General features: G+C 40.7%; 1 protein-coding gene and 1 long non-coding RNA gene across 10 annotated transcripts in view; one reads left to right on the forward strand and one right to left on the reverse strand.

The window, feature by feature from the left end:
- Positions 1–13,624, forward strand: part of hecw2a (HECT, C2 and WW domain containing E3 ubiquitin protein ligase 2a) — a 304,402-nt gene that overhangs the window by 45,420 nt on the left and 245,358 nt on the right. For all 9 annotated transcript variants that reach the window (XR_009828322.1, XR_009828323.1, XM_062067818.1 and 6 more), the window contains one exon: positions 11,003–11,069. Coding sequence is in view for 7 of the 9 variants with exons in the window: in XM_062067818.1 (XP_061923802.1) it covers positions 11,003–11,069 (67 nt within the window). In the remaining 2 variants the exon portion in view is untranslated. The remainder of the gene's footprint in view (positions 1–11,002; positions 11,070–13,624) is intronic.
- Positions 1,435–12,052, reverse strand: LOC133663387 (uncharacterized). Its single transcript, XR_009828324.1, has 3 exons — positions 11,998–12,052; positions 6,772–6,947; positions 1,435–1,618 (listed from the first exon to the last, which is right to left on the reverse strand). It is a non-coding gene; the product is annotated as an uncharacterized LOC133663387 (long non-coding RNA).

Genomic DNA, 13,624 nt, shown 5'->3' on the forward strand with positions numbered 1-13,624 from the left:
ATATGTTTTTTTCCTTCTTTATTATGCATTTTCGGCCGGTGCGACTTATACTCCGGAGCGACTTATACACCGAAAAATACGGTATATGCTGCTGGGATACCCATGATTTCAACCTTTCAAAGTTCCTCTTGTACAACCAATTTTTGACCTCGGTATTTGTCAAATCTTTGTATCCTATAATTCACTCCACATTCACACACAGAGGGTGGTAAGCTACATTACTAGCCACAACTGCCCTGGATTATAGACTGACAGAAATGCGGCTGTCAATTTGTGCCTGTGGCAGGCATGTGATTTGAACTTAATGAAAATGACTGAAAATAACCTGGGAGTTCGGAGGCCGCAGGTCCAGGGCGGTGCCCTGATGGCGGGACAAACAGTACAAATAATTTTTATTCTATTAGCTAACTTCCTTTATCTGAATAGCCATTTGTGATTTATAGCTGAAATAACAAATATCTTGTTGTTTCAAAATGATTAAACTATTCAATGTCAAAATATAAACAATAGAAATAATGAACACAATGTCAGCTACTGTCTTGTTGTAAAAAGCCAATGAAAATGGAATTTAGCATTTACACAGACTATACTGTACTAAAAGTCAACACATGTCTGCCGCAATCATGTGTGTTTTTAATTGTGTATTCCACGTCTTCTATGTCGAGAGCAGTTTTGATTTGGGCTTACATGGTAAACAACTAAAATTAATGTTTTGGGCATTGTTTTATCCAGACGCATACATTTGTCCAAATGTAGCCAAGTGGATGCACTGTGGGTTTCCTGGACGTCGTCTACATCGCTAAAAGAAAAACCCAACAAAGAGAATCCCTCTGCTATCTTCCACTGTTTTTTTTTAAATGTTTAAATTGCCCTCTTGGATATTCCCTCTTCTCTTCTCCGACTTGCTTGCCGTCATTTGGGATGTCTGTTCGACACTCTCGTCGTCATTTGGTATGTGCGCATCTGTTGTGATTTCCCTTCCTGGTTCGATGACCCGCCCTATCTTGCCTCTGATTGGCCTGTCCGTAATGTTTTGCCCTAATCTTAACCAATCGTGACTCATCATAGTACACCAACCAACCAATCATGGATGTTCTTATACGTAAACCAACCATTCATCATTGATGTTTCCCGTATATGTTGTCCCCTGCCCGTGGAGTTGCTTCGCTACGTAGCTTCGATTTTTAAGTTAATAATTTTTAATGGAAAACCGTAGTTTTTACCACTGCAGCTGTAAACCGAAATGGATTATCAAAAAACGTACTCATTACGGGAAAACCATAGTTGTTGACAGGCATGGCAAAGAGGCGGATCAAGATTTTAACACACATTGTAGGTCAGAAAAAATGAAGAAAACGGAAAATATTTTGTTATATTTTTATAGAAAAAAAAAAGACACATTTCCGACTATAGACGGAAAAATCACTTGCCTGGCCTAAGGCCTCTCGGACCATCAAATCCGTACACCAGTGTGAGCGGCTCTGGAAGCAAGGTGGGTGAAGTGTCTTGCCCAAGGACACAATGGCCATGACTAGGTTAGTCCATGCTGGATTCAAACCAGGAATCCTGATGTTGCTGGATGGCCGCCGTATTGTGGGCTCTCAGAACGCCCGCAATACTGGAAGGAAAAGATGCAAATATAAATATGTAGCACACAGTGCGATTTATCAAGAAAAATACTCAACTGCGAGCGCTATTTTGTGTATTTATCCGGCAAGTCAGAAAAGTATGGGCAACTGACAAAGTTACTTACCCTGTTGTGGAAAGAAGGCAAATTGTTGTCAAAATATATGTACTGTCAAAAACTTAAATATCGGACATATTGTTTTCTCATCAAAATCATTATATAATTGTATATTGCTGGATGACTTAAGGGGCCTATTAAAACAAATTCAATTGATGCATTTTTGTGTCTGCTGGTATTTTTTTAATGACGTCCATTTTTTCATACAGACGATACATTATTAAAACATATACTACGTGAAAAAACATCTTGCTATTTGCATTTTCTTGCATATCGTTCTTCACATTTGCAGTTTGTGCCGCAGCCTCATGAGGGCACCTTCAGTGCGCAGAAAAAAAAGTGGTGTCCATTGTAGATACACTGCAGGACTGCTTCTAAAATGCCCATAAAATGTGTTACATGTCTGCTGCTAGTTTCAAAACTTAGCAAAACGCAACAGCATGACATTGGTGGTGAAAGCCCTGTATAGAACATGCAAAAAACTCATTTATATAAGGCACTCTGCACCACTTTTCAGTTGCACACGCGGTCTTAGTAGATCACGCACAACATGCCCACTAAAAGTCACTGTTCAAAAATTTCCATTAAAAAGTAATTACATTTACTTGTTAATTTAACAAAAAATAATTGAATTACTAACGGAATTACTTTTTAATGGATGTAAGTAATTAATAGGGAACGTAATTAATGCGTTAATTGAAAATATATATATCTGGCATATGCAGTTGTGAGACGTTTAATTAGAGCTGTGTGTGTGTGCGCGTGTGTACTTGTTGTCAAGTGATGTGTGATTTCAGCAAAAGCGCACTCAGAGCAGCATTTTAGCTCAGCTGTGTTTGTTAGCTTAGCAGCAGCAGTTTGCTGGCATTACCGGGCAGCTCTGTTGAATCTTTTCACTAGAATGTGTTACCTCTGATTTAATTTGTGAATCGTATTTTCTTGTCCAAACTAGGTATTGTAGGATCGCAAGCTTTTTACTTCAAATATTGATTTGTTGTTCATTATTCCCACGGAGCAGTAGTAGTTTGTGTGTGAGTGTGTATTTACATGTTATTTGCTGTGTGATGTTGCCTCCTTCTATTTGATATCAAGTACATTTTAGTGTGATGCTGGGTGTTGCTTTCACTAACAAAAATATATTTCCTGCATTGAACTTGATATAAAACTACATCATCAAAAATCGCCTTGTAACATTCGTAAAAGCAATCAATTAGATGACTCATTGCTAGTAAAATCAGGCATGTGATGTTTCCGTCTATAGTCGAAAATCCGTCTTTTATCTCTTTACAAATCTAACAAAATGTTTTTCTTAGTTTTTTCCGACCTACAATGTGTGTTAAAATCTTGATCCGTCTCCTTGCCATACCTGCCAACATCTTCGGTTTTCCCGTAATGAGTACGATTTTTGATAAGCTAGTAGTAAAAACTACAGTTTTCCATTAACAATGATTAACTTAAAAATCAAAGCTACGTAGCAAAGCAACTCCACGGGCAGGGGACAACATATACGGGAAACATCAATGATGAATGGTTGGTTCACTTATAAGAAAATCCATGATTGGTTGGTTGTTTACTATGATGAGTCACGATTGGTTAAGATTAAGGCAAAACATTACGGACAGGCCAATCAGAGGCAAAATAGTGCGGGTCATCAAACCAGGAAGGGAAATCACAACAGACATCCCAAATGACGACGAGAGAGTCGGAGAAGAGAAGAGGGAATATTCAAGCGGGCGATTTATATATTTTAAAAACTAGTGGAAGATAGCAGAGGGATTCTCTTCCTTAGATTTTTCTTTTAGCGATGTAGACGCCGCCCAGGAAACCCACAATGCATCTACTTGGCCACATTTGGACAAATGTATGCGTCTGGATAAAACAATGGCCAAAACATTCATTTTAGTTGTTTGCCATGTAAGCCCAAATCAAAAATGCTCTCAACATGGATGACGTGGAATACACATTTAAGAACACACATGATTGTGGCAGACATGTGATGACAGTATAGCCTGTCTAAATGCTACATTTCATTTTCATTGGCGTTTTACAACAAGACAGTAGCTGACATTTTGTTCATTAATTCTACTGTTTATACCTTGACATTGAATAGTTGAATAATTTTGAAACATAAACAACATGACTGCAAGGTATTTATTATTTCATGCTATAAATCACAAATGGCTATTCAGATAAAGGAAGTTAGCTAATAGAATAAACATTGTTTGTACTGTACTGTTTGTACCCCCATGTTCCCCCCCACCAGGGCACCTGCAGCCCCCAAACCCCCGGCTTTTTTTTAGTCTCTTTTATTGAGTTCAAATCACATGCCTGTAGTAAAAGTAATGCCGTTATAATGAGCACTGCTAATGGTACACACAAAGGTATAGTTTACACACGGTGCTCAGCGTGTGTTATTTGGATCTTAGTAGGTCAGGCCCAACATTCCTTATTTTTCTCTATTCTCTTGTTGTGAGTCAGACTGTCTCGTACATGCACTTGCATCCTCTGCTGTTGCCATTTCTAGTAGTGTATAGTTACAGCTTACATCTGTCAGGAGAAATCAGTGGCATTTTCCAAGAAACTATAAAATGGTACCATTAGTAATTAACAGTTATTTGGTATGTGAGTTGAGGTTCCTTTTTTTACCAAACATTATACAGAACATTTTATCCACATTAAGGGCCTGATCTACTAATGATTTATGTGTATTAAAGCAGGTGCAAACTTGATAGCACACGCAAAGCTTGTCTACTAAATTTGTGCGCAGGAGATTGTGTCTCTTAGGTGAGCAGAATAAGGAGCACAGTCCATTTAGTGTACCTCTCTTAATGGATATGGAAAAATACAAATCAAATTATTTTTACACACAACTGTTCCACGAGAGCTTTTTTGCGGCAATATTTAGTACGTCTAGAAAGGATGTGCAAACTGGCAGAAACGGCTGTGGGAAAGGAGGCGCTGCAGCTTCGTCGTGCTTGTCAACATATATGGACTGTCAAAAAAAAAAGTGACATATTGTCCATTCTGCAACATAATTTCATAATTTTGTAGCTGTTGGATGACTTAAGGGGTTGAATAAAACTATTTCATTTGATGTGTTTTGGTGTCTGCTGTCATTTTTGTTTGTTTTTTCATACAAAATATATTCTTAACATATCTCCTATATGAAAAAAACATTGCAATATGCATTGGCTTGCATTTAGAACATTCAAGGGCACGCCTGCAGTTAGTGCCAGCATTTTCTATGAGCGCATTCAGAGCAATAAAAAAAAGTGGATTCCATTGTACAAAATCCAAAACCAGTGAAGTTGGCACGTTGTGTAAATCGGAAATAAAAACAGAATACAGTGATTTACAAATCCTTTTCAACCTATATTCAATTGAATAGACTGCAAAGACAAGATACTTAACATTCGAACTGGAAAACGTTGTTATTTTTTGCAAATATTAGCTAATTTGGAATTTGATGCCTGCAACATGTTTCAAAAAAGCTGGCACAAGTGGCAATAAAGACTGAGGAAGTTGAGGAATGCTCATCAAACACTTATTTGGAACATCTCACAGGTGAACAGGCTGATTGGGAACAGGTGGGTGCCATGATTGGGTATGAAAGCAGCTTCCATGAAATGCTCAGTCATTCACATACAAGGATGGGGCGAGGGTCACCACTTTGTGAACAAATGTGTGAGCAAATAGTCGAACAGTTTAAGAACAACATTTCTCAACCAACTATTGCAAGGAATTTAGGGGTTTCACCATCTACGTTCCGTAATATCATCAAAAAGTTTAGAGGATATGGAGAAATCACTGCACGTAAGCGGCAATGCCCGTGACCTTCGATCCCTCAGGCGGTACTGCATCAAAAAGCGACATCAGTGTGTAAAGGATATCACCACATGGGCTCAGGAACACTTCAGAAAACCACTGTCAGTAACTACAGTTGGTCACTACATCTGAAAGTGTAAGTTAAAAATCTACTATGCAAAGCGAAAGCCATTTATTAACAACACCCAGAAACGCCGCCGGCTTCGCTGGGCCCGAGCTCATCTAAGATAAACTAATGCAAAGTGGAAAAGTGTTCAGTGGTTAAACGGGTCCACATTTCAAATTGTTTTTGGAAACTGTGGACGTTGTGTCCCCCGGAACAAAGAGGAAAAGAACCATCCGGATTTTTATAGGCGCAAAGTTCAAAAGGCAGCATCTGTGATGGTATGGGGTTGTATTAGTGCCCAAGGCATGGGTAACTTACACATCTGTGAGGGCACCATTAATGCTGAAACTTACACACAGGTTTTGGAGCAACATATGTTGCCATCCAAGCAATGTCATATTGGACGCTCCTGCTTATTTCAGCAAGACAATGCCAAGCCACGTGTTACAACAGCGTGGCTTCATAGTAAAGGAGTGCGGGTATTCGACTGGCCTACCTGTAGTCCAGACCTGTCTCCCATCGAAAATGTGTGTCGCAACATGAAGCCTAAAATATCACAACGGAGACCCCGGACTGTTGAACAACTTAAGCTGTACATTAAGCAAGAATGGGAAATAATTCCACCTGAAAAGCTTAAAAAATTGGTCTCCTCAGTTCCCATTACAGAGTGTGGTTAAAAGGAAAGGCTATGTAACACAGTGGTTAAAATGCCCGTATGCCAACTTTTTTGCAATGTGTTGCTGCAATTAAATGCTAAGTTAATGGTTATTTGAATTAGATATCTTGTCTTTGCAGTCTATTCAATTGAATATAAGTTGAAAAGGATTTGCAAATCATTGTATTCTGTTTTTATTTACGAATTACACAACGTGCCAACTTCACTGGTTTTGGGTTTTGTACATCCAACCGGAACTTCTCCACTTCATGTACCAGCTCAGGCTGCTTCCCCCCCAGCGAGGTATCCATCCATGTCCCAAAAGCTAGCTTCTGTAGCCGAGGATTAAACTGCAGAGGGCTCTGTCTTCGGCTGCCACCCAGCCAACCTTGCACCCGACCTTTATGCCCCCTCCTATGAGTGGGGACCCACGTTACCCACCTCTAGGTCTGGCTCCGGGGGGCGGCGAGCCGCGTCCGGGTGAGGGAAATCTTGTTCTTAGATTTTCTTTTTTTATAGAGGTCTTCGAGCTGCTCTTTGTCTGGTCCTCACCTTGGACCTGTTTGCCTTAGGAGACCTGACCAGGGGGGCTTCTCGTCCCCCAGACAACATAGCTTCTAGGATCACAATCAGAATCAGAATCAGAATCAGAATAGTTTTATTGCCATTGTTTGAGAACGGGTTCACAAACTAGGAATTTTTCTTAGTGCAATCGTGCAACATAAAACACATATAACACAGATTTGGTAATAACAAGAGCTGTAACTGAGCTATTAGATCTTGTTAAGACTTAGAAGGAATTCAAAGGAGCTACTGTTAGGAGTTATTGTTCATGTGCCTGATGGCCGAGGGGAAAAAACTGTTCAGGTGGCGGGAGGTGTGGGTCTGGATGGACCGTAGTCTCCTGCCTGAGGGGAGGGGGGAGAATAGTTTGTGTCCAGGGTGAGGTGGAGGCGGGCAAATACTGCGGCATGGTCATGCTGGACCTTCAGAAGGCCTTTGACACCGCTAACCACGCTATACTGTTGGACAAGCTCAGATCAATCGGATTTAACAAAACCTCATCGAGCTGGATGCAATCTTACTTGGAGGGGAGGGAACAGGTGGTAGAGGTGAACGGCACCGTGTCCCCCCCCCCCCTCTCAGTAAGCTGTGGAGTCCCCCAAGGCAGTATAATAGGGCCTTTACTGTTCCTAATATACATAAACGACTTGTCATCGGCATGCGACTGTGAATTGTTCTTGTTTGTGGATGACTCGGCCCTGCTGGTATCAGACAGGGACAAGTCACAGGTGGAGAAAATCCTCAGTGCTGAACTCTGTAGAACTTGCACCTGGCTCGCTGACAACACGCTATCCATACACTTGGGTAAAACGGAATCCATCCTGTTTGGGTCCCACATCAACCTTAAGAAAAAGTGGGTGACATTGTTATCACCAGGAAGGATGAGGTCACCTACCTAGGTTCCATTCTAGAGGCTAACCTTTCCTGTGAGAAAATGGCAACCAAGGTAATCAAAAAGGTCAACCAACGAACGAGATTTCTCTATAGAATCTCCTCTCTGGTCAACAAAAGCACCATGAAGATTCTGGCGGGAACTCTCGTGCAACCCTTTTTCGATTACGCATGCACCTCCTGGTACCCTAGCACCTCCAAAACCCTCAAATCTAAACTCCAAACATCCCAGAACAAGCTAGTCAGATTACTTCTAGACCTCCACCCCAGATCCCACCTCACTCCTACCCACTTCTCCAAAGTGGGCTGGCTCAGGGTGGAGGACAAAGTAAAACAACTTGCACTGAGCCTAGTCTATAAAATCCGCTACACCTCCCTGATACCGAAGTACATGTCAAGCTACTTCCTTAACGTAAATGACCGCAATAACCACAACACCAGGGGGAGCTCCACTAACCACGTTAAACCCAGATTCCGATCTAACAAAGGTCTTAACTCATTCTCTTTCTATGCCACATCAATGTGGAATGCGCTCCCAACAGGTATAAAAGAAAGGGCATCCCTATCCTCCTTCAAAACCGCAATAAAAGTACACCTCCAGGCAGCCACAACCCTAAATTAACACCCTCCCCGGATTGTTAATAAACAAATGTAAACAATCAAATGCAGATACTTTTTCTTATGCCTTCTGATCTCTCTCTCTCTCTCTCTCTCTCTCTCTCTCTCTCTCTCTCTCTCTCTCTCTCTCTCTCTCTCTCTCTCTCTGTCTCTCTCTCTATGTCCACTACTTGCTGTACATATCCTACCAAGTCAGACCTACACTGTTCCAAAATCCATTTCTCTGTTCTCAATTGTTGATGACTGATGATAACAACCAAACCCCCCCCCCCCCACCCCCTCCACACTCCGGATTGTAAATAATGTAAATAATTCAATGTGATTATCTTGTGTGATGACTGTATTATGATGATAGTATATATCTGATAGTATATATCTGTATCATGAATCAATTTAAGTGGACCCCGACTTAAACAAGTTGAAAAACGTATTCGGGTGTTACCATTTAGTGGTCAATTGTACGGAATATGTACTTCACTGTGCAACCTACTAATAAAAGTCTCAATCAATCAATCAATCGGTCCGCACGGAGAAGATGAAAGCCCTCCAGTTGAACCACGCTGTCCGGGACATTGCCCTCAGCCTTGTCTCCGTGAAGCACAAAACACAAGATGAGGAAAAGTCCTTGTTTTTTCTCGTCAGCAACGCTAGCTCGTCCATCTTGTTGGCAAGTGAGCAGACGTTGGAGAGAAAGTTGCCTGATAGAGGTGTGCGTAATCCCCGTCTTCGAAGACGGACAAGGGCGCCCGCTCACTTTTCTCTTCGGTGTGGTCTCCCTCTTTTGATCACAGAATGGACCAAATCCGCAGCTGACGCTAAGATGACCGGTAATAAGTCCATAGGGATAATGGATCTGATGTTCAGTAGCTCTTTGCGGGTGTAAGAGCACGCGGACGCACAATTTACGCACAAAAACAAACAAAACAGAGCGCACGAGAGCACCGAGGCAGCCTTCATCGGCGCCATGATGATGACGTTGATCAATGGGACAGTCAAACTCCTCTACCACGATAAGGCCGCAGCTCAGGAGAGGAGATCACCAAATGTAACTTTGTTATATTTTATACATATTTACTAACCAAGTAAATTTCAAAATTAAATTTACATTGTCATTTTTATGTGGTTGTACACTTTTATGTGGTTTCAAGGTAAGGGGTGACTTTAGAGCAGCAGGTTAATATATATTTATTTATAGGTTTATTATTGAGTTAAGTGAAGGAACTCAGGAGCCCTTACCAAAATACATTGGGTATAGGTGGGTTACATAAGTAACAAAACCTTAAATTCACACCTGAAATGTATTGGGAGCTTGTGCAGGTGGTTGAGTATAGGTGTAATATGATGTCTTTCTTTCTCGTCCTAGTCAAAAGTATAGCAGCCACATTTCCTACTAATTGCAGTTGTTTAATGCTGGGCATGTGGGACCCCGAAAATCAACCATTACAGTAATCGATACCAAACTTAACAAACAAATGTATCATGATCTCAGCGTCATTTGAAAAAATCGGAAAGATTTTAGCAACATTACGGAGAGGAAAGAAGGCCCTTGTAGTAACGAACATTCTGAATGTGGTGCTGAAACGAGAAATTTGGGTGAAAAATAATGCCGAGATTTTTCACCAACTTGCTTTGGACAATTGTTTTACTGTCACAATTTAAGGTGGTATCTGTAAGCAAGTGCTCGTGTCTAGCAGGACCAATAATCAGCATCTCTGTTTTCTTGGCATTAAAAAGATGCAAAAAGTTGCTGGACATCCATTGTTTAGTTTCATTAGGACAAGCCTCCAGATGACTACAATCTGGCGTGTGGGACAGCTTTAGGGTCATGTAAAGTTGAGTGTCATCAGCTTAACAGTGAAAGTTAACACCATATTTTCGTATGATGTCACCTCGTCTCCTCTTGTGGTGGGGCAGACTGGCTCGTGTATGCACAGGCATCTTCCGTTGTTTCTATTTCTAATACAAAGTAGCATATAGTTCAAACGTATATCTGTTAGTAGACTCGATATGGAAGCCCTAAAAATTACATCACGACTGACGGGGAGAAGATGCAGTCGAACTGGAGGCACGTAATTAAGACTGCTCACAAAACACCGCATCATGAAGAAATGGTCAGAAAGTTGCTTTAAGATCATCTATAAAAAAATAATCTCTGCAAAATGTTAAATGATAAATGATAAATGGGTTATACTTGTATAGCGCTTTTCTACCTTCAAGGTACTCAAAGCGCTTTGACAGTATTTCCACATTCACCCATTCACACACACATTCACACACTGATGGCGGGAGCTGCCATGCAAGGCGCTAACCAGCAGCCATCAGGAGCAAGGGTGAAGTGTCTTGCCCAAGGACACAACGGACGTGACTAGGATGGTAGAAGGTGGGGATTGAACCCCAGTAAACAGCAACCCTCCGATTGCTGGCCCGGCCACTCTACCAACTTCGCCACGCCGTTGACCCAAGAACCGCCATTACATGTTATTTAGACCACAAGGAAGTGTTTTAAATGTAAAAAAACAAACATACCGTACCCCTCTAATACATGGTTTCTAGTGGCATGCATTTGTATTAAAATCATATTTGAATCAATGTTTTGCAGGTGGAGTGTCTTTCAGAGCAGGTGGGTGTTGAACATCCTCGGAAACTGATAAGCTTCACTTTGACAGGTCAGTCAACATATTTCAGGTTTTTCACGTGATGAAAAAGAGTGTTTTATTGACGAATAACATTTTGACAGTAAAACAATTAAAGACATATACACAACTTTATAGAATCCATTACATGTTGGTGAGGATCTGGAAGAAGGGTTGTATAGGAAAGTATTGCTGCAGTTTTAATGGTTATGAATCAAAAGATTGCCCCCCTGCCCCCAACTATGACTAGCCTCTTTTTAGGTTAATTAATTTCAGTAGTTGAAATGAAAAAGTAAAACCTTAAGAGTCTATAGGTGAAAAATGTCACAAAGTGACAGTGTATTCTTCAATGTCCTAATAATTGTGATAATTATAGTTATAGCTAATACAAATAAATGCATTGTCTTATAAATGGTCTGAAAAGTTTCAGTTTCCTCGTTTATTTAAAGTACCAGTAGATTGAAAAAACAAGTTGCCTCTATATTGAAGCTATTATCATATATATCTGATTCATGACACAGAAAGACTTCCTAAGTTTGTGAATAAATAGATATGATCAAAATAGTATCAATCTCATGGAGAATCCCAAGCCATTTTAAAAGAAAATAGGAAAGCCAGTCACGTGATTGTGTGACGTGGTGCTAGGAACCAACGATTTCTTACTCATCAACAGCAACGCTAATCAAGCAGACTTTGTGATAGCCAAAAAAAATTACTTTTGAAAAAATTATATTTTCAAGCCAGAAACACAAAGAGGATGAGCAATAAGTTTGAGAAAGCTGACTGTTACCCGGATGCAGCTTTATTGTGACACTAACATCCGCAGCATTGCTAGGTGCTAATCATACAAACTAACTATATTAAACTACAATAAAACAAACAGTTTATGTAATATTTCCACTCTTGCTAGGATGTCGACCGACGGGACGCTCACAAAATTCGATTTAGATGAAGAACTTACTTTGAGCAAGTTGGAGACAAAGCAAAAGTGTCCGCCGGCTTATAGTGTGTCAACAACAGCAGCGTAAGCTAGCATTAGCTCACTGCTATCAATGTGCTGCTAAAAAAGTCTGTCTGCGTTGGCGCTTATAATAAAAATGACATTACTATTTGGTTAATTTTCAGATGATAACAAGTAAATGGAGTATTGGCGGTTTCTGGATGTTTTTAGAGGGTATAATGAGCGCAACAGATATGTTAGCATATGTTATTATTATAGAGGTTTATTTGAAATAGGGACAGATACAAAACCATAGACATCTGAAACAGTTATCCAATGTATGTTAGCTATTTATTTACGATTTCGAATGCATCGAAAAGCCAAGCATATGTGTTCTTGACTTACATAAGGACTGTGAGTGATAAACAGCACATCTCTTTTAAATGTTTGCGTATTTCCAGTATGAATGATATAATAACATGGTCAGAGTGCAGAAGCGTTACTCCAGTGACGTAGAATCTACGGAAATTACCGGAGGTGTTCGGAGTGAAATATTCAAAATGGCTGACTGAATTTGTGGCATTTTGTGATATTTAGATGGTATTTTCACATACTTTGTGAATTATAAAAAAATTGTATATGGTTTAATGGATACAAAGAAATACAAATAAGCATATACCGGTAAAGTCAACTTGTTTTTCCACTCTACTGATACTTTAAGCTGAGGTCTTCTACCAGAGGTCTGGGAGCCTGAAGGTTCTGAGCAGGATCTCAAATGTTCTCAATGTTGTTCCTAGTCCTGCTGGATTCATTAACATTGTTGTACAAAGTACTTGTACTTGAAAGCAGTACTTAGGTCAAAGCAGTTGTTCTACTGTTTAATAGCAGAAGGAATTAAATATCTCCCGAAGCTCTCAGTTCTCAGTTCAAAGGCCCTCAGTCAAGGAAAATGTTCCTACTGACAGACCTGGTCTTCCTGCATGCCAGTATGGTACTTCCGGTGGTGCCGAGTTTGGTCAACTTATTGAATAGGAGAAAGAAACTCAGATTCCAAACCACCTGCTGTCTGCTAGGTCATTCAGGAACTGGCTAGCAGACCAAAATCTACCTGCTGCCTTGCAGGCTATGCCTTCTTAGGCAAAGGCTAAGTGATGCATACACCAAAAACAAAGCTGCACCTTTCAGGGTTGCGTCACACATTGCAGTCTTTCACCAGTGGCGCAATGACCCTTTGAAGGCGAGTTGGTGGTGAGAGGACTGCACGATCGCTCAACAGCTAAAACATTTGTGTGCTGGTATGTCATGCAGTTACCTAGCCCAGAGAGCTCACAACCACACCAGCCCATACCTCTCCAGTCCTGTGACGAAATAGCGATGGTAGGGATGTAGCAAGCTAAGGAAGCTGCTCAGAATGCCTCTGCGCGTAGGCATCTGTCGTTTTTTTGTGGATGGCACTAGGGATGGCACTGCTCACCCCATATGAGGAAGGAGATGGAAAAAGTTCCCTAAACTTAGCCTGTCCCAATTCCCTTTTCAACACTTGTGGGCACGCATGACGTCAACACGCACGGCGCTGATCAGCAGCACAAACGTTAGAATTATTCACAAGAAAAGAAGTCAACAGGGCAACTTGCAAGACTTGCAAAGT

This window comes from Entelurus aequoreus, linkage group LG13 (genome assembly GCF_033978785.1).
Source record: "Entelurus aequoreus isolate RoL-2023_Sb linkage group LG13, RoL_Eaeq_v1.1, whole genome shotgun sequence".
Taxonomy (NCBI): domain Eukaryota; kingdom Metazoa; phylum Chordata; class Actinopteri; order Syngnathiformes; family Syngnathidae; genus Entelurus; species Entelurus aequoreus.